This window comes from Rhamphochromis sp. 'chilingali' (genome assembly GCF_963969265.1).
Source record: "Rhamphochromis sp. 'chilingali' genome assembly, chromosome: 3".
NCBI classification, from domain to species: Eukaryota; Metazoa; Chordata; class Actinopteri; order Cichliformes; family Cichlidae; genus Rhamphochromis; species Rhamphochromis sp. 'chilingali'.
In genome coordinates this window covers 36,993,645-37,010,915 of record NC_137931.1, presented here as the reverse complement: position 1 = coordinate 37,010,915, position 17,271 = coordinate 36,993,645, and the positions used below count along the sequence as shown (strand labels likewise).

The window sequence follows — 17,271 nt, the reverse complement described above, 5'->3', positions numbered from 1 at the left end:
CTGCCAAGAGCTTCACCGATTGGCTGACACGCAAGAAGTGAAGTAAAACAATAGGCTCTCATCAGAGCTCATCAACCCTCGGAGAAACTTAACCCTTGTTTAACCAGAACAAATATATAAATCAGGTGGACATGATTAAACTAACGGGGTTCCTCCCTTCGTAAAGTGAGGGTGGAGACTGAAGTGAGACAGTATGCAGACAGCTGGCGATTGTGTGTGTGTGTGCTGAACTAGGACGTTGTACATGAGTGCAAAATCAATTAAAAAACCCAGTCTGTCGGGTCACGGTCCTTTACACAACGTAAAGTGAATAACGGAGTCAAATGTCAGCACATATTGTCACATCATCTTTATTCTGCCTCGTCACAGACGTTATTAATATTAAAATACAAGCATTCATGAAATTTGTGGAGAAGCATCAGGCCGGTCTGAGTCCGTCTCAGCAGACAATGATATCGTCACAGAGCGTGCTCGTGTCCGGCTCGTCAGCACTGCTCGAACCCCGCCATCAGAGAGAGCGCCAGAGACTCCACTGCACAACAAGAGAGACAGACGTCATCAGCTCCTCTCTGCTCACAGCATACAACAACACACCGGACAGCTACGGTGGCCCAGAGGTGCCAAACACATATTTCACTAACTGGAAAGGTTTTCAATCATTCAATCCTGTGTGCTGACAGGATGACCAGCACAAACATCCTATTTCTCATTTATTACTTTCATATCCTGTTAAATTGACCTCGAAGGATCAGATTGCAGGAGACTTGTGGTTCCTGAGTCTGAGCTGATGCAGATGTCAATAACTGAAGGTTGGCTTTTGTTGGCCCTTGGAAGACTTTAACCGCACACGCCCGAGCCCTCGAAACGACATTTTCAGGCTGAAAATGTTGTGCGGATATCTCGTTATGAAGTCGATCCCCTCTGAACTGCGGACACACTCTGTATGGAGGAAACACAGAGCGCTGCAGCTGGATCCCGACAGCCTCGTAGCGTTGACCGATTTTACATTTAAGCTTTTCCAAGTCGGATGTTCTGCACCTTTGGACCACCGTACACAATCACTGCGTATGACATTATTACCCAGACGACAGACTCACAGTGAGGGAAGGAGCCCCGGCACACCGCCTTATTGAGGATCGTCACAAGGAACATGTGGCAGTTTTTGAAATCAGATTCCATTTTATCAATGGACTCGATCCTGAAAGAGAAACAACATTTAGCTGCAGAGCTGGTGTGTCGTCTCTGTACCTGGATGCGCATAACTGTCACATCAACACCACTGAATAGACGCATCACTCTTACTTCCAGGCTCCAGCCTGCCATCTGTCCGAGAAGATGAGCACGAGATTCAGAACCTTCATTATCGCCTCCTTCACAAAACTGACCTGAGAAAAGACAACATGTAGAAACAGGTTGAGTCTGAGCAGGGAGCCAAAGTGAGATTCGGCCCACTGAAGGTTCTGGTCCCACCCACAGTACAGTGTTTTACAAGTTTTCCTGGAAACATAAAGAATCACTGTCTTATCAGATCCAATTTATTTACTTGCCCGCCATCACACACTACAGTGAGGTCAGTACAAGCAGCAGTGCTGATGGTGCAGCAGCATTTTTTGTACTAAAGCAGGAAAACTGAGAAACACCTCAAGCTGCTCATCGTGTTCGTAAACGAACGAACGCTTTTTCATCATCTCAAACAAACAGGAACCTTCTTTACAGCTGATTGCGTCAGCAGTCAGACTGGTGGTGACGGCACCATCATAAAAGTTCACCTTCTCCCTCAGCAGGCAACGGTCGTGAATCGTGGCCAGGTATCTGTAATGGATCTTGATGAGCTGGTCCAAGTCCTTGGCTTCCTGCACTTGGTGCTGAAACTCGAGTCCCGTGCTGTGCAGAATCTGACGAGACACAAAACAGATGAAGAGCCAGAGTTGGTCAAACTGAGAGTGCAGTGAGGACTCACCTCATCCTCACCGAGCCTGGTTCTGCAGGAGGTTTCTTCCTGTTAAAAGGGAATTTTCCCTTCTCACTGTCACAATTGGCATGGTCATAGGGGGTCATAGGATTGTTGGGTTTTTCTCTGTATATTTGATTGTAGGGTCTACCTTACAATATAAAGCACCTTGTGGTGACTGCTGTTGTAATTTGGTGCTGTGCAAATAAAAATTAAGTGAATTGAATGTCATGGGTGCACTTCCTGTTTGCAGGAGGTCAGTTTGGTGGCTTGCCTCACCCTCGTCATGATGTAGTTGTGAAGGCTGTTGACAAAGTGCATCAGTTTGACCCTGAGCAGACACATCCTGTGGATCTGCTGGTTCACGCGCTCTTTGACCTTGACCTCCTCGGCTGTGGCGCCCTCCAGCTTCTTAGTGACGTCTGTAAAACCTACGAGTAACAACCATTTATCAGAGAAATGACTGAAACGGGCTTATTTTCAGTTTTCAGCTTCACGTGGAGCTCGTACCACTGAATCGAAGCGTGTCCAGACTGTACTTGGCCCATTTGATTTGCAGCAGGAGGAGGAACACTTGGTTGTAGATCTTCTGACACTCAGAGCTGATCACAATGTCCACGGGCCAGGGAACCTGTGCAGACACGTACCAGGAAACGTCAGGTGGCGGATTGAACAACGCACCGACAGACACCAAAGCACAGACTGCAGTGTTCACCTTGTAGCTCAGCGTGAGGACTTCCAGGTTGTTCACAGGCTGTTTTTTCCTGGAAGCGTCGATGGGCTCCAGAAACACTGACAGCCTGGGAAACAGAGATGCCTGATCAAACTCATTCTAACATAAATAAGGAACTGTGTCACAGCAAATGTGCACTGTACCTGCTGCTGTCCTCCGGGTAGCGCTGTCCGACCGCCTCTTGCAGCTGCACGTTCAGAAATGACGGCTGCTGCCAGCTCTCCTTCTCCTGCACCTTGTCAAAGATGGCCGTGTAAAAATCATACATGGTGTCTCCAGCTTCCAGCAGGAAGTAGTTCCTCATCGCCTGAAGGTATTCCAGCAACCTGCAGACACGCCACAGAGCTCAGAAGCTTCCCTTTCCCTGATTTTGGAAACAGGAAAAGCGTAGCTGAAGAGCCGTGCTTACCTGTAGTCTTTTGTCAGAGTCTTCATCAGGTTCCCACAGCACTCAATGTACCTCCTCTCAATGTGCGGGTAGAGACAGGAACGCAGTGTGAGCTCAAACGTCTGGCAGGTGACCGACTGGGACGAGCGGTCCACGCTGAAATCCCCTCCGGAGAAACACTCCTGGAAGTCGCTCTGCTCCAAGTACAGTCTGAGGAAGAGGAGGGCAGACAGAACGCACTCAGACTCGGGAATAAAGAAATCTCGCTCGTATCCGCGCAGAGCTCGGAGGAGTGGAAAACAGAAAATCTCACATCACAATTTGTTTGTCACGTTCAGAGCTAAAGACAAACTCTGAGCTCCGAGTTGTCCACTCTTCTAAGACGTGAACAGCTTACATTTCTGACAATCTGCATCTTTATCCTGCGATGAATCCCAGACTTTTTGTTGATCCTCGCTGGACATTTGCTCAGAGGCTTGTAGAAGAACTATGGCATTACCTGGCAAAATTGATGGCCAGCAGCGGGTCATGGACATCGTCAATCTCGAGGTGCCGCGCCATGATGGACTGCATCTTGATCAGACTCCTCCTTGTGGATTGCTGCTCCGTCATGCCATCCGCCGGGGACTCCTCTCGGCTGCAGAGGCGCGACTGCACGGACTCCAGAAAAAGCGTGTGCAGACTCTTCCTCTCTGCGTCTGCAAGCAAACATCCAGGACAGACAGCCCAGGTTAGTGAGGTCAGCTCATCGGCAGAGGCATGGCACTCAACACACCCTGAAGACATCCGGGAGAGCAGAAGCATAGAAAACCCCATCTGTGGTTTGTGTTGACCCGGTCAATGCAGCGCCTTCCTTTACTGAAACAAACAGACAGAACGAAGCACTGACCTCTGGAGGCTCGCTGCGACTTCTCTGCCTCCTTGCAGTCCAGATTCTTGAGCAGCTGCATGGACTTCCCGGCCATGATAATCTGCTTGAGGACAGGTTTGAGGAAGGACACCATGGTGAGCTGTCTGCCCCCCGAGGCCTGATCCCCCCCGGAGCTCCCGCTGGCCGCGTCATTCAGCTTCTCCTCGCTGTCCACCGTCTCCGATACGCTGTACAGCGTGTAGGTGGCGTACCAGAAGTCCCTGTGATTCACGGGCACGTCTTTGTTCCTGCAGCGGGAGAAAGAAACTCAGCCCACAAAACGCTGCTGAAGTCACATCACACGCACACACACGGTTTCTGCAGCGCACCTCTGGATGATGAATTCTCTGGCAGGGTCAAACAGATGGCCGTGAACGATCCACTCGTCTACGATCTCCAAATACGGCCGGACCGTCTCCGTCCACAGGGAGAACAACAACGCCACCTGGCAGGCAGAGAGAGCAGATGCGTTTGTTTCCTTCCACTAAATTGCCCCCATGTCACAGTATCCCACGACGAGTGCTCACTGCCTGCTCCGATGCCTCGCCGACGCTGTCATACTCGATGATGGCCTTATAGAGGGTGTTGAGCAGGTGGGAAGCCCGCACAACGTTGGGGGTGGCGGGCGGCACTTCGGCGACACCCGTGCAAAAGACCCTGTGCAGCACTTTGATCTGAGCCAGGTGAGGGCTGAGCCGCTCCAGCACTGCAGACAGAGTCACTGTCTCATCTGCAAACAGACACGACGCAGATTGGGAATCAAACGAAGGCGGCCGGGCTCAGGATGACAGAACAAGAAAACCAGCACGAAAACAGGAAGCCTCAGTGATCCCTAAACAAGCTTGGACTTACCGTTGCATATGAGCTCCCTCTCGATCGTGGTAAGCTCCTCCTTGAAACTTGTGAAGTACTTGTTGAGTGCCCACACGAAGGCCTGGTAGGTCCTGAAGGGAGGCTCGGAGGCCTTCTTAGAGCCGTAGGTGGACGCGGTGCCCGGCGGGCCCGGCTCCGAGCTGTGGCCTGTCACCTCGTCGATGAACCTCTGCAGCCTGAACACAGCCTGACCATAGACGGCGATGTGCTCGAGGACAGAGCGCAGGCAGTTCTGCAGCACAGAGGAGAAAAACACTTTTCACTACAGCTCGCATTGCACGTGCTCAGTGACCTCCGTCAGATGTGAACTCACGCCGGTCAGATGAGTCACCACCACATTACTTCTGACTGACACCTTTCCGTCGTGCTGCTGGAATATGAAGTGTTTATTGACCCCAGAGAGAAGCCTGCCGGAAGAAACTCACACAGTCAGCAGGACCCTGAACCCACTCTCAACACAAACCTGATCTCGGCGTGTGGCGACCTGCAGGCGACTGTCGTCATCTCTTACCACAGCGTTTCTCGAATTACTTGCGTCTCTGTGACGAAGGCCTTCTCTTCTGGCAGGTACAGTGGGTCCGTGTTATACAGGTGCTGATCCCTGAGGGGACAAATGCAGCATCAGCACCAAATACTCTAATTTCAAACTATAGCTCCTCCCCCAACTGCACCCAGGCATCCCTCTCCCAGCTCTTCCCCTGGGGGGGCTTCCATGTCCAAATGTTCTCCCCACAGGTAGGACGCTGTATATTAATTTTTAACTATCATTGAGGATGAGCTCACCACACATTGAGGAGGTTGGAGTGCAGATGCAGGCTGTGGGGAAAACGAGGTGCGTGCGATGCCCAGTACGGGGTCACCAGATGCTGCTCCAGCCAGGCCCTAGCGTCAGGCTCCCCCACTGAGAGGAAACATGGGGAAAAGGTTCAGCGTGACAATAAAACACCCTCCATGTCCGAGTCGCTTACACTGCAGCGCATTCTGGGTAGTGACATCAACGTTTTCTGTTCAGCTTTTGTGACTGAACAGAAAACAAACCAGAAGCTCCTTCCTCTCATTTGGTGGAAACGTTGTAAAGACCTGCACCTTCTGCTGTGTGACTGCTTCGCACCTGTCCACGTGACTGGAACGGTTTTGTTGGCGTTGTCCTGGTCCTCCTGAGGCGTCCTGTCCAGCTGGATCCCAGAGTCCTCCCTGCTGATTGGCTGCTGACTGTCATCATCCTCGCTCTCCTCCTCAGACCACTCCTATGAAACAGGAAACACTGATGGGCACAGCTTACCTGTAATACGCCTGTAGGTACTGTGCTCAGTATAATACAAACCAGGACACTTCCTAAAATATATAAAAGCAGAATGCAATGATCTGCAAATCCCATAAACTCATATTTTATCCACAATAGAACACAGAAAACACAGTAAATACTCAAAATGAGACATGTTACTGCTTTGTGACAAATCTGAGCTCATGGGGAATTTGGCGACAGCGACACCCTAAAATATGGGACGGAGCAACAAAAGTGTGTGAAAGTCAGAGATGCTAAAGAGAAGATCAAAGGTGAGCTGGCAGCAGGTCGGTCACGTGATCAGGTAGAAAAAGATCATCTCAGAGAGGCGGAGCTTCTCAGAGGTTCACCAACCTATTTAAGAATCACAGTCCACGCTGTGAACATCTCATCATCTACACAACTTGACATCATCAGCACACTCGGAGGATCTGAGTGTGCTCTCTGTGCACAGGCTGATGACTGTAACCTTCAGCAGAAACACGGCTCTGTGATATCTGTGCACGGCTCAGGAATATTTCCATAAACCAGCGTCTGCGAGTAGCTCGGCGTGCCATCCACACATGCTGGTTACAGCTTCGTCATACTGACACGAAGCCACGTGTGACCATGATCGAGAAACGGCGCCGGCTCCTCTTTAAAATGGACCAAGGCAAAGCAGAAACTGATCTCAGGTCAGAATCATCAGCATGGCTTCAGAGGAGAAGAGTCTGGCCCACCTGCAGTTCAGACCTCTGACCGGCCGACAACATCTAGAGCGTTGTGAAACAGGATGAAACACAGCCGGGACTGCCGAGCAGCTGGAATCCTCAATCAGATCAGACCAGCTGCTGTCCTCAGTTGACAGACCATCACAGACTGATGTCAGAGAGGAAGCACAGACCTGTCCTACTTTACAGACGTGACGCTGCCGTCAGATTCAACACAAGTTCGCGTTTGATTCAAAACAGCCTTTTCTGTTCTACAGTGAAGAAAATGTGACTTTCTTTAGGTTTTTTTAGCGTCTGACTTTGTTGGAGCTTTTCTGGGTTTGTACTTGTGGGTCAGAAATGAGTTTTGTTTTTCTGCCTGTGAACACAGGTTAGTGATGATGTTAAAGTCATGTGACTGTGGTGTGGTGTTCATGTTGCACCACACCACAGTTGCACCAGATCACCCTGAGCAAAAACCCGCTGACACCGGGTTTTCGATCAGAGAATCAGAAACAGCTCTGCATTCATAAAGGTGGGCTCGGTGACTCACAGGTGTGTCTGGGTACGGCCCCATGTCTGCATCCTCGCCCTCCATCAGATATTTAGCCCAGTCAAACTTGTCCTCCGGTTCTGCAGACATAAGACTGAAAGATTAACATAAACTGTGTGATTTTTAGCCTTCAAGGCTAAGTGCTAAGGTTATCTGGAAACAAATCATTTGGCCTTTGACATGAAGTGAACTTATAATCACTGCACTGATGTTGTGCAGCGAAACACGGTGGGCAGATTTCCTGCTGCTGAAGCTTTCGCTCTGACTCTGAAACAGAAACATGGGCGCGACTGTGACGACGTCACTGGAATCTGTTCATCTGATCCTGGTGTCAAAGCATCATTAGCATCTGTAATGTGGGATTCACTAAAACAAAGCTTTGGTTTAAAAGGTTCTACTTTTAATGAGAGAGAAAAAACTGCTTTGGAAGAATATGTGAAAAACGTTCTGTTTGTACTGTTTGTGTTTCCAACTCCAACCTGAGAAAAGCAGAATTAATGAATTCAGAATGTGTTGACACGTTGGTCACAGATAAAGGGAAGAATGCGGTTCTCACCGGCCTCCTTCAGCCTGGGTCGCTCTGTGAAGTCTGTGTTTGAGGGGGATCCCGACAGGCAGAGCAGCAGTGACAGTATGCTGTAGTGTGCATCGGTCTGAGGAAACACAGATCACGTTTCACTGAGATATTCTCACATCATTGCAGTCATGTTTCAATGTTTGAGCCCGACACACCAGAAAACTGTGTGTGTAACATGTGATACTGACCCATTAGGGCTGCGTCATCTGTCAGAAAACTAGCGCACACTTTATTACTGTGCACTTTTCTCTTGCACTGCTGTGTCTGTATCGTTCTGTCTTTGTTTTGGTTTCTTGCACACTTTATGTAGTCTTGTGTTGATCGTCTGATATATGTAGCACCATGGTCTTGGAGGAATGCTGTCTCGCTTCACTGTGTACTGTACGACGACGCATGGTGGGAATGACAATAAAGCTACTTGACTTGAAAAGACTAATGTGACTGTTTATTGATTGCAAGTTTACACTTATTACCTTCATCCATCCAAAATCCCCTCTGACTTTCGTTCACAAGTTTCACGCTAGAATATGATGCAGCATGCCAGCATTGACTGGTGTCGCGCATGAGTATTGATCGCGTATCCGTCTGTGATAGAGCAGAAAACAGCTGTGCGCTACCTTTTCCCCATCTGTGTTCGGTAAAGGTGAGTTCAGGAATTCTTCAGTCAGTCTCATCCAGCTTTCTGCTTTCTGTAGGTCCGAGTGCACCACGAGCTTCTCGTAGATTCTGGAAAACAGGGCAGACTGTCACTATACCATAACGTTAGCTGGAGACGAAGAGCGGAGGATGACGATGGAGCTGCCAGGCAGGAGGAGAAGAAGAACTCAGGGGAGGTTGGTGGATGTAGCGAAGGGGGACAAGCAGAGGGGTGCAGTGACAGAGGAGGATTCTGGGACAGGAGGACATGCAGAGCCCTGAAGGAGAACATACACATGTTTAGTTTGCTCAGACTTCACTGTTTTGAAGGAGTCACTCACCCGCTGACACTGCGCTCCACTTTGTGGCTGTCTGTGTCCAGATATCGATGAAACCTGAGGAGACACGAGGCGGATGTTAGGACGCTGTGTGCAGCAGCCTGCTCCCCCGCACACCCGTAAAAACTCACTTAAAGTTGGACCAGGCGAATTTGAGCGCCAGCTGGAAGTTTTGGTCCTCCTCATCCTCGATCCCGCTGAGACACCTGATCAGCCGCTTCGTCTCTCTCTCACTCTCCTTTTCGAAGGTGCTCCAGTGCGCCATGTTGACGCTGTCAGCCGGGCTGCAGTCCCCGTGAACGGGCACAGATCGAAGCGGCCTGTCGGTCTGCTTCCAGCCCGCGGTTTCCACCCGCGAACAGGCTAACAGCGCCGGAGATGTCTTAAATGCGCCATTATAGACAAATGGCTGTCTCCTCCATTGATTCCTACAGGACCGCGCAGTGTTAGCCCCACCTCCATAACAAACAAGTAGCACTGAGCATGCGCAAAAACAAATCAAATAAGTTTCCGTTTTTATTTTTTACTGTTTTAAAGTAGTTAAACCTCGTTTCTCAGTCGGTACAAAAAATGACAAAAACTGAATATTCCACTTTCTGTGAATCTACGTAGGAAAATGGCGGTAATGCATCCGTATGAGCAGCAGAGGCCGCACAGGCACTAGTAAACAAAAAGCACTGAAATACGTTAAAGGACTAAAATGAGTACGTGAAGATGCTTCTAGACAGCAAGTCCATGGTTTAGTTCTTGCAGTGACCCGGATAATGCTCGCACGGGTCAACGAGAGGACGCGCTATCTTCATATCGCCTGTTTACCAGGTGAGGAGCGCAGTCAAAAGCCCCCGTGGTGATGGTGATGATTCTCTGCAGATGCTCAGGTCATGCTCACATATGTACAATAGAAGATTTTACGAAAATAAAAGCCTGTAAATAACTTTTGATTTGACTGTATTTATTTCTCTATATTCGAATACTTACACATTCTTAACACTCTATGTTTCCAGAAGAAAAAGGTTCATAGCAGTTTTGTTCTACAGCTATAGACTCGCTAGCGCCCTCTGTGAACTCATGAGCTATGCTATTAGCTTAAAGCGCTCACAGAAGGCGGCGAGTGCGCTGAAACACTGGGGTTCCCATAATTCAGCGCGCTCACGGGCGGGTGCTTTTGGTGGACGCCTCTTTCCTTTGATGCTCTCTGTTGTCGGCGTCAACAAGTCCCGCCCCCACACTGCGCACTCTTAACTCACAGAGACGGTGGACGACAGTGGTCCCGGCGTGAGACAGCGGTGCTGGTGTTTCTACTCAGACGAAGCGGCAGGGGGCGTGGCTAACACTCCGTACAGCAGCGACCCTGCGCGGAGATGAAGAGGAGGCTAAACAAGAAGTACCTGCTGCTGATCCTGGCCTACACCGGACTGCTGCTGCTTCTGCCCTACGTGCTTGACTCTCGGGACCGGGCGACCCGGCCGGCGGCGCAGCTCCAGCCCCGCTGCCCGGAGCTGGAATTGCCGTGGGAGGACGCTGGGGGTCCCAACGGCAGCGAGCCGGCGACCGAGCCCGCCTCTAACCGCAGCCAGCCACGGATCCATGTCTACCTGCACGCCACCTGGAGGACCGGCTCCTCCTTCTTGGGCGAGCTGTTCAACCAGCACCCGGACGTGTTCTACCTGTATGAGCCCATGTGGCACATCTGGCAGGCGCTGTACCCTGGGGACGCGCAGAGCCTGCAGGGTGCCGTGCGCGACATGATGAGCGCACTCTTCCGCTGTGACTTCTCGGTGCTGCGGCTGTACGCGGGCGGGCAGAATGTGAGCAGCGCTTTCATCTTCGGCTGGAAGACCAACAAGGTGCTTTGCTCCGAACCGCTGTGCCGCGCGCACCGGCGCCACGAGGTGGGACTGGTGAAGGAGGAGCTGTGCGCGCAGTGTCCGCGAAGGGAGCTGCGCGAGCTGGAGCGCGAGTGCCGGAAGTACCCGGTGATGGTGATCAAAGGTGTGCGTGTGCTGGACCTGGGCACGCTCGTGCCGCTGATGCGGGACCCCAGTGTGAACCTGCGCGTCGTGCAGCTGTTCCGGGACCCGCGCGCCGTGCACAACTCGCGTCTGAAGTCGAAGCACGCTCTGGTGAAGGAGAGCATCCAGGTGCTGCGCAGCCGCAGACAGAGCGACAGGTACAAGCGGTTGCTTGCGCCCGCGAACCGTGCGACGCGCGCGGAGAGCTACGTGTCGGGCGCCCTGGAGCTCATCTGTGACGGCTGGTTGCGCGACCTGCTGCTGCAGCTGCGCGCACCGCCCTGGCTGCGCAGCCGCTACCTGCGCCTGCGTTACGAGGACCTGGTGCTGAGGCCGGCCGAGCAGCTACGCAGGCTGCTCCGCTTCGCTGACCTGCCCGCGTCTGCCGCGCTCGAGAGCTTTGCGCTCAATATGACACGCGGGCACGGCTACTCTTCCGACAGACCATTCCTCATCTCCTCCCGCGACGCCAAGGAGGCTGTCCACGCCTGGAGGGAGCGGCTGAGCGTGGAGCAGATCAGTCAGGTGGAGGCGTCCTGTGGCGAGGTCATGAGGCAGCTGGGCTACCAGAAGACGCACGAGGAGGACACAGCGTCCTGACAGAGCTGTGGGCCGAGGTAAGCTGACAAGCGCCTGTTTATGTTGCTGATCTGAGACCTCTGACCTGACCTGCTTGGATCACAATACAGGTGAAACTAAGACTTTCATACATCACAGCCTCCAGTGATGACAGGGCATGTCACATGTCTTAACCCCAGACTGTCATGTAGCTGTTCTTCCTTCAGTTCGATTAAAAAAACAAAGGAAATGGTTTGTTTATCTCAGAGGAGAAGATGCTCTGGCAAGAGCATCTTCCTGTTAATGACAGGAAGTGACACGAGTGAGGCGGGATGCAGTGAAATTTTATTTCTGACATAAAATGCAAACAAAAGGTAGTAGCAGATAGTAATGGTCATAATTGTGTCACCAAACAGCACAAAACCAACAAGAACATCATTTAGATTCAAAATTTAAATGGTAATATTCTATAAAAGCAGATGTTTGCAGGTGGTTTAGCTGTGTCACAGTTGCCGATGGAGCTTTCGCTCCAGCGTTGAGCCCAGCTTCGGGTCCGAGTCCTCGTCTGGTGAACAAAACGAGAGAAAAAAATAAACTGAACCAGACTCTAAGAAGTGACAGCCAGATTACCCCGTCGCCCGGATTGTTGTTGGAGGTGATGTGAACATGAGAGTCGATGAGGGCATGAATTTGTGTCTGTGGGTAAAACCTGTAAGTCTGTAACATCACCTGTACGCACTATAGTTCCAGGTTAAAGCCGCGTCAGTGACAGCGATACAATCCACAGCGCTTAACAAAACTCAATCAGGACTGCACTCACCTGTTCACAGTGTAGTGTCTAACAGCTGTTCCTGCATCAGGAAACACACCTACACAGACAGGATGTAACATGGTGACCTTATCAAGCTCACAGTAAGCAAAGAGGTCTGAGGCTGCTGGGTGTATGGGGCATATTTAAAGATTCAGGTGTGGTTGGAGACAGAGCATTGGGCTAAGAAAGGAAGCAGGTGTTAGAGGAAACTTACACTTGCCACTGATGGCATGAACCGTGCAGGAGGAAGTTCTCTTTCAGGTTGTCTGCGTGTTAATAGGAAGCAGCGGTGTGCGTGCAGAGCTGATGACGTTGTGTCCTCGGCTAGATGTGGAAACATTGTTTCCAATGTTTCCACATCAAAACACGACATCAAAACACGACCACAAAGGTCAGAGGTCAGACTGTTTAAATGAAGGCTGGGTCGAGTCTGTGTGTGTCTCTGTCTGTGTGTGTGTGTCTGTGTGTTTCTAGGAATGTGTGTGTGTGTGTGTGTGTGTGTGTGTGTGTGTGTGTGTGTGTGTGTGTGTGTGTGTGTGTGTGTGTGTGTGTGTCTGTAGTTCATGTGAACAAACTCGGTGTGGATGTGTGCAGCGTGACTCCTGATTTGTGGGCTGTCAGCCTCCCTCAGATACAGGTACCACCTGTAGAGAACAGAAGCGCTGACGTTAGGTGTGTTGTGTAGTTCGTGTAGTGTGGTTGTTGGAGCGTGTGTGATGCTGTGATGTGTTAGTGTGTGTTTTCTGAAGCACAGGTAGGAAAACAAGCACTGCAGAACTCGATGGGAACATGGAGGAAGGCGATTTGGTGATTCCATCACAAAGACCTTATGGGTGCGGGAGTCAGGGATGTGCGGTTCTGTGGAAGAACTAAAGCGTGTTTCATGTTTCGATGGTGCTGATTGAATTAAACTTTAATCGTGTCGTTGATGGTTTACAGCAGTGTTTTGTGTAAGCGGCTGCACTTTGCTCTGATGGTCAGATAACGATCCCGGTCTGTTAATATGTCCCAGATTTAACTCAGTCAATCTGTAAAATAGCTTGTGTGGCTGAAGAAGGGCAGGAGACAGATGCTGTCCAGGGTAGCAAATGATTTGTTTAACATCACTGTGACCAAAAATATTTACAAAAATAAAGAAAAACTCAACTCCGAAGTTAACTTGGTAGAAATAAACATAACTGAACTTAAACCAACAAAATTTAATGTCAAGTGCACTCAGCTAAACTGACCTGGTCCTCTCCTTTTGAACACCTGAGTTCTTCTACTTAAATACTCAAGCAATCTAAACAATATCCTCCTCCGGACTATTCCATTCAGTAGGTAAGATAAACATTACCATTCTCATAAACTCATGATGCTACTCTTTACTAGCAATAAAAGAGACTAAGGTGTAGCCAATACATGTTACATCAATATATCTCTCTCAAACAAACATAATCCTAAAATTGACTCTATTAAATTAAACCAGTTCTCCCCCCCTCTTCACCTGTTCCCTTCCCGTGACATCAGAAGCTAAACAGGAAGCTATAAATACAGGAAGTGAGGCAGCACTTCCTCCTTTTGCTCCTGGAACACCGGTAAGTCAGGTGAGTTCAAACCAAATAAACTAGACAAATTAACAGTTGAAATAAATAAAATGTTAACTTAACAAACTTGTCAATGTTGATTTAAACCAAGATGTTATATTACATAAACTGTAAAAGTGCAAAACATAAACAAACCCGGTATAGTAAATCTTTGCAAACTACAGAACAAACATATGGTATGGCAAAATCAAAGCAAGAATGTTAACTAAGAATAGCAAGCTTCAAATCTGGACAAATGGTGTTCTCACCCACTTTGTCATACAATCACAACATGTCAAAGACAGAGAGAGAAGTCCCCCCTCCCTTTAATGACCTGCTCCTCCATAGAGGCCTCTTTGTTCTGTCTCTGGCATTGCTGGCTCCTCTTATGAGGGGAGGAACTGCAGCGAGCCGTCAAGAAGGGCATCATTGTGTGAGACTGTACGTGACTGGGTAGAGCTCCAGGGCGACAGCGCGGCTGTCACCGCAGGCTCCCACAGACACGACCTTTAAGGGTGCTGTGAGAGCCACGCAGGCTACAGAAACGTCCCCACAATGCCTGCGCAGTGTTACGTCACAAAGTCTGAATGTTCCAAGAACGTCTGAGGAATGTTTGTCATTTAAACGTTAATGGTTAAACGTTCGCTCTGTTGATTAGATATTGACCTGAAGTTGGAATCATTTTATAAAACGTCCCCACAGTGTTATAGAAGAATGCTGAAAAAAAACAAACAAAACACTTTATGACCTTTGACCCCAACAACGGTCACAGAAATGTCTCCTTTATTAGTAACCTTCTTTATTAATCCTAATGTTCCACAATGTGTCTCTGTGTTTTTTCTCTTTTACCACCTACGCAAGAATCACCTGAAAGAGTATGGAGAGAGTTTACGGGTGAGAAGCAAAAAAGAGCCGTCAGGTGCTCCAAATAAACCTTAGACTCAAATGTTAGAAGAGGCTTTTCCCTGCAGCACGCCATGTAATAAATACTCTCAAAGAAAATAGAAGCCGTTACAACTTATATCTAAAAATATATCGTTTCATGCATCGGTCAAAACACTTCACACAAGTAAAGTTGCCCGAGATTCGCAGAATTTACAGAAAATGCACTATTTTGTGATATTTATCGTTATCGGGATGAGAAATGTCCTATATCGAGATATAAGATTTTCATCATATTGCACAGCCCTATCTCTGCCCTGTCTTTCTCACCAGCAGATGACCGCCCCTCCCTGAGCCTGGTTCTGCCGGAGGTTTCTTCCTGTTAAAAGGGAGTTTTTCCTTCCCACTGTCACTAGTGTGCTTGCTCATAGGGGGTCTTGTGATTGTTGGAGTTTCTCTGTATTATATTAGGGTCTTTACCTTACAATATAAAGTGCCTGGACTGTTGTGATTTGTTAAAAAAAAAAAAAGCAGGTTATTCGCTCACTGTTTTCACTGGAAACGCTTCATATAACATTGTTTTTATTCTAACAAACATCCTCAGAGTGATTCAGGCTAATTATTTAAGACTTAAACGTTCCTGTCTTCACAGATAGATCATCATCACTGGTTCTGTTTTCTCTGTTTTGGTGGATGTTTGACCCTGAATAAGATAATATGGATGGATGAACGAGTTTTGGTTCCTTTTTTCTTTTGTTCAGATTCGTCCCTCCGTCTTGTCCTCGTGTCTCTGGTTAAGTTTGTCTTGGTTACTTCCTTTTTGTTATCAGAGTATTTAGACCTTTCTCGTTCTCTCAGCTGCTTTAGTCTGCATGACAAATATTCTTGTGCAGGACACTGAACCTTCAGAGTGTGAACGTTAGAAAGCCTTAAGCATGGAAAAAGTGCTTGTGTGAATGTGTATGAAAGGGTGAATGAGGCATGTTGTATAAAGTGCTGTGAGTGCTCAAGTTGAGCAGTATGATTATGAAGCCATTAGTACCAGATCGACTGGCCACGGTTTTCAGGGTTTTAGTACCTGATACCAGGTACTAGAATGTGACAACAGGCTGCATGCCACCGATTGGCAGGTCAGTGGCATCATGAGAGCATCTTGTTCACAAAAAGTTTTTGAAACCCCATGACGAGGAAACTGCTACAGGAAAGGACGCCGTGTTCCCCGAGTGACAAACAGCCACTCATTATCGTTCTGTGGGAACAAAGCGCCTTCAGGGCTCCTAGTCTTGCTGACTGCAGCTCGCTCACAACTTCAGATTTATTTTTAATCCTCAGCTGATTTTTTTTTTTTCTTCTTCCAGGGTCGTGGTGTTCAGTCTGAGGTCAGAAGGTGGTCTAACTAAACGAGCAGCTGGAATGTGTTCCTTGAGGAGTTCTCAGGCGTGACTCGAGGACTGTTTTCGTTCGGCCGAGCCGGGCTGATGAACTGGAGAAAATCTGAGCAAAAGAGCAGCCAATCACAGGCGGACAATTTGGAACAAGGAGGCGGCGGCTCATTTTTCCTGGTTTCTGTTGGACACCAGCCCTGCACGCCCCGGATGTTCCTCCTCAGGAGGTGACTGCTAAGATCAGAGCGCCGGCTTCGCTGTCACCTGTGTGACTCATCTGTCTGGCTTGCGACTCAGCGTGGCAGAGATCGCCAGTGTTTGTGGTACTCACTAATAGCACTAATGTAGAGCAGTGAAGAAGAACTGCAGTATTTTGGAGAGGCTACTCTCCTCTCTAACCCTCCCCCCGGCCTCTCAGGAATGTGCACTTCTCTGACAAAACACTCACATGGGTGTAAGATTCCTCCGTCCTCACACAGTTTAGGGTGCAGGTCCCTGTTGTTTTCTTCGAAAATGCTGTAAATGTTGTAACCCAAGCCTCCAGAAGGGCTTTAGTGTTTGAGATACCCCTCTCACCTCCAAACCTCCAGCAGCTTCTGTGCACAGACAGACATGGACCCAGGTCTGCAGCCCTGTAGCCAGCTCACGGAGCCAGACAGACAGAAAGCTGAATTTTTTTTTGTGTATTTAAAAAGTTGATTCACTGTTACAGTATTCGTACAAACAGTTTGTTACGTGTGTACACTTGGATTTGGCCGTGGTTGGTTCAGCGACCAATGAGCTGTTGTAGCTCACAAGGTTAAATACTGTGGAGCAGAAGGGCAGGTGGGAGGTGGAGCACTTAAAGATTTGATAATGGAAGCTCACACAGCAGCACAGTCTGTGAGCAAAGTCCGCTTTATTTTCCTCAGCTAATGTCCTGCGTATGTCTTTGAAGACATGACTCGGTGGTAGGGGTATCTCAAAGTCTTGGGAGGTTGCCCCCACCTCCCATCTGTGAGGCTCAGAGGTTGTTTCTGTACTTTTGTTGGCACTGAAAGAAAAATAACTTCAAAGCGACTCAAAGAATAAAAAGCTGACACACTCCATAAAGAGCTTGTGTATGATTGTTAATGCTAAGCCACA

The 17,271-nt window shown here is 49.0% G+C and overlaps 2 protein-coding genes across 3 annotated transcripts; one reads left to right on the top strand and one right to left on the bottom strand.

Annotated features, from left to right (window-relative positions):
* Nucleotides 1–334: 334 nt before the first annotated feature.
* Nucleotides 335–10,049, bottom strand: tubgcp5 (tubulin gamma complex component 5). 2 transcript variants are annotated; one of them, XM_080878761.1, is made up of 24 exons: nt 9,912–10,049; nt 9,065–9,361; nt 8,937–8,990; nt 8,577–8,685; nt 7,939–8,035; nt 7,383–7,462; nt 5,967–6,102; nt 5,639–5,756; nt 5,367–5,456; nt 5,169–5,262; nt 4,835–5,087; nt 4,510–4,712; nt 4,312–4,427; nt 3,962–4,230; nt 3,572–3,770; nt 3,094–3,282; nt 2,828–3,010; nt 2,667–2,751; nt 2,462–2,582; nt 2,231–2,382; nt 1,770–1,895; nt 1,303–1,385; nt 1,098–1,198; nt 335–532 (listed from the first exon to the last, which is right to left on the bottom strand). In XM_080878761.1, the coding sequence occupies exons 2-24, from the start codon at nt 9,196–9,198 to the stop codon at nt 486–488; spliced, it is 3,039 nt and encodes a 1,012-aa protein (XP_080734887.1). In that variant the 5' UTR covers nt 9,199–9,361; nt 9,912–10,049; the 3' UTR covers nt 335–485. The 2 variants fall into 2 exon arrangements, with proteins under 2 accessions (XP_080734887.1, XP_080734886.1); XM_080878760.1 differs by lacking the exon at nt 9,912–10,049 and having other exon boundaries at nt 9,065–9,810.
* Nucleotides 10,045–17,248, top strand: chst7 (carbohydrate (N-acetylglucosamine 6-O) sulfotransferase 7). The gene is made up of 2 exons (XM_080878762.1): nt 10,045–11,562; nt 16,120–17,248. Exon 1 carries the CDS (start codon nt 10,295–10,297, stop codon nt 11,543–11,545), a length of 1,251 nt encoding a protein of 416 aa, XP_080734888.1. The 5' UTR covers nt 10,045–10,294; the 3' UTR covers nt 11,546–11,562; nt 16,120–17,248.
* The last annotated feature ends 23 nt before the right edge of the window (nt 17,249–17,271 follow it).

Coding starts and splice junctions, on each gene's coding strand:
- tubgcp5 (XM_080878761.1), bottom strand. CDS start 9,198: ATGGCGCACTGGAGCACCTTCGAAAAGGAGAGTGAGAGAGAGACGAAG. Junction 5,457..5,638: donor TCCAACCTCCTCAATGTGTG/GTGAGCTCATCC, acceptor TTGTCCCCTCAG/GGATCAGCACCTGTATAACA. Junction 5,088..5,168: donor TGGTGACTCATCTGACCGGC/GTGAGTTCACAT, acceptor TCTGTGCTGCAG/AACTGCCTGCGCTCTGTCCT.
- chst7 (XM_080878762.1), top strand. CDS start 10,295: ATGAAGAGGAGGCTAAACAAGAAGTACCTGCTGCTGATCCTGGCCTAC.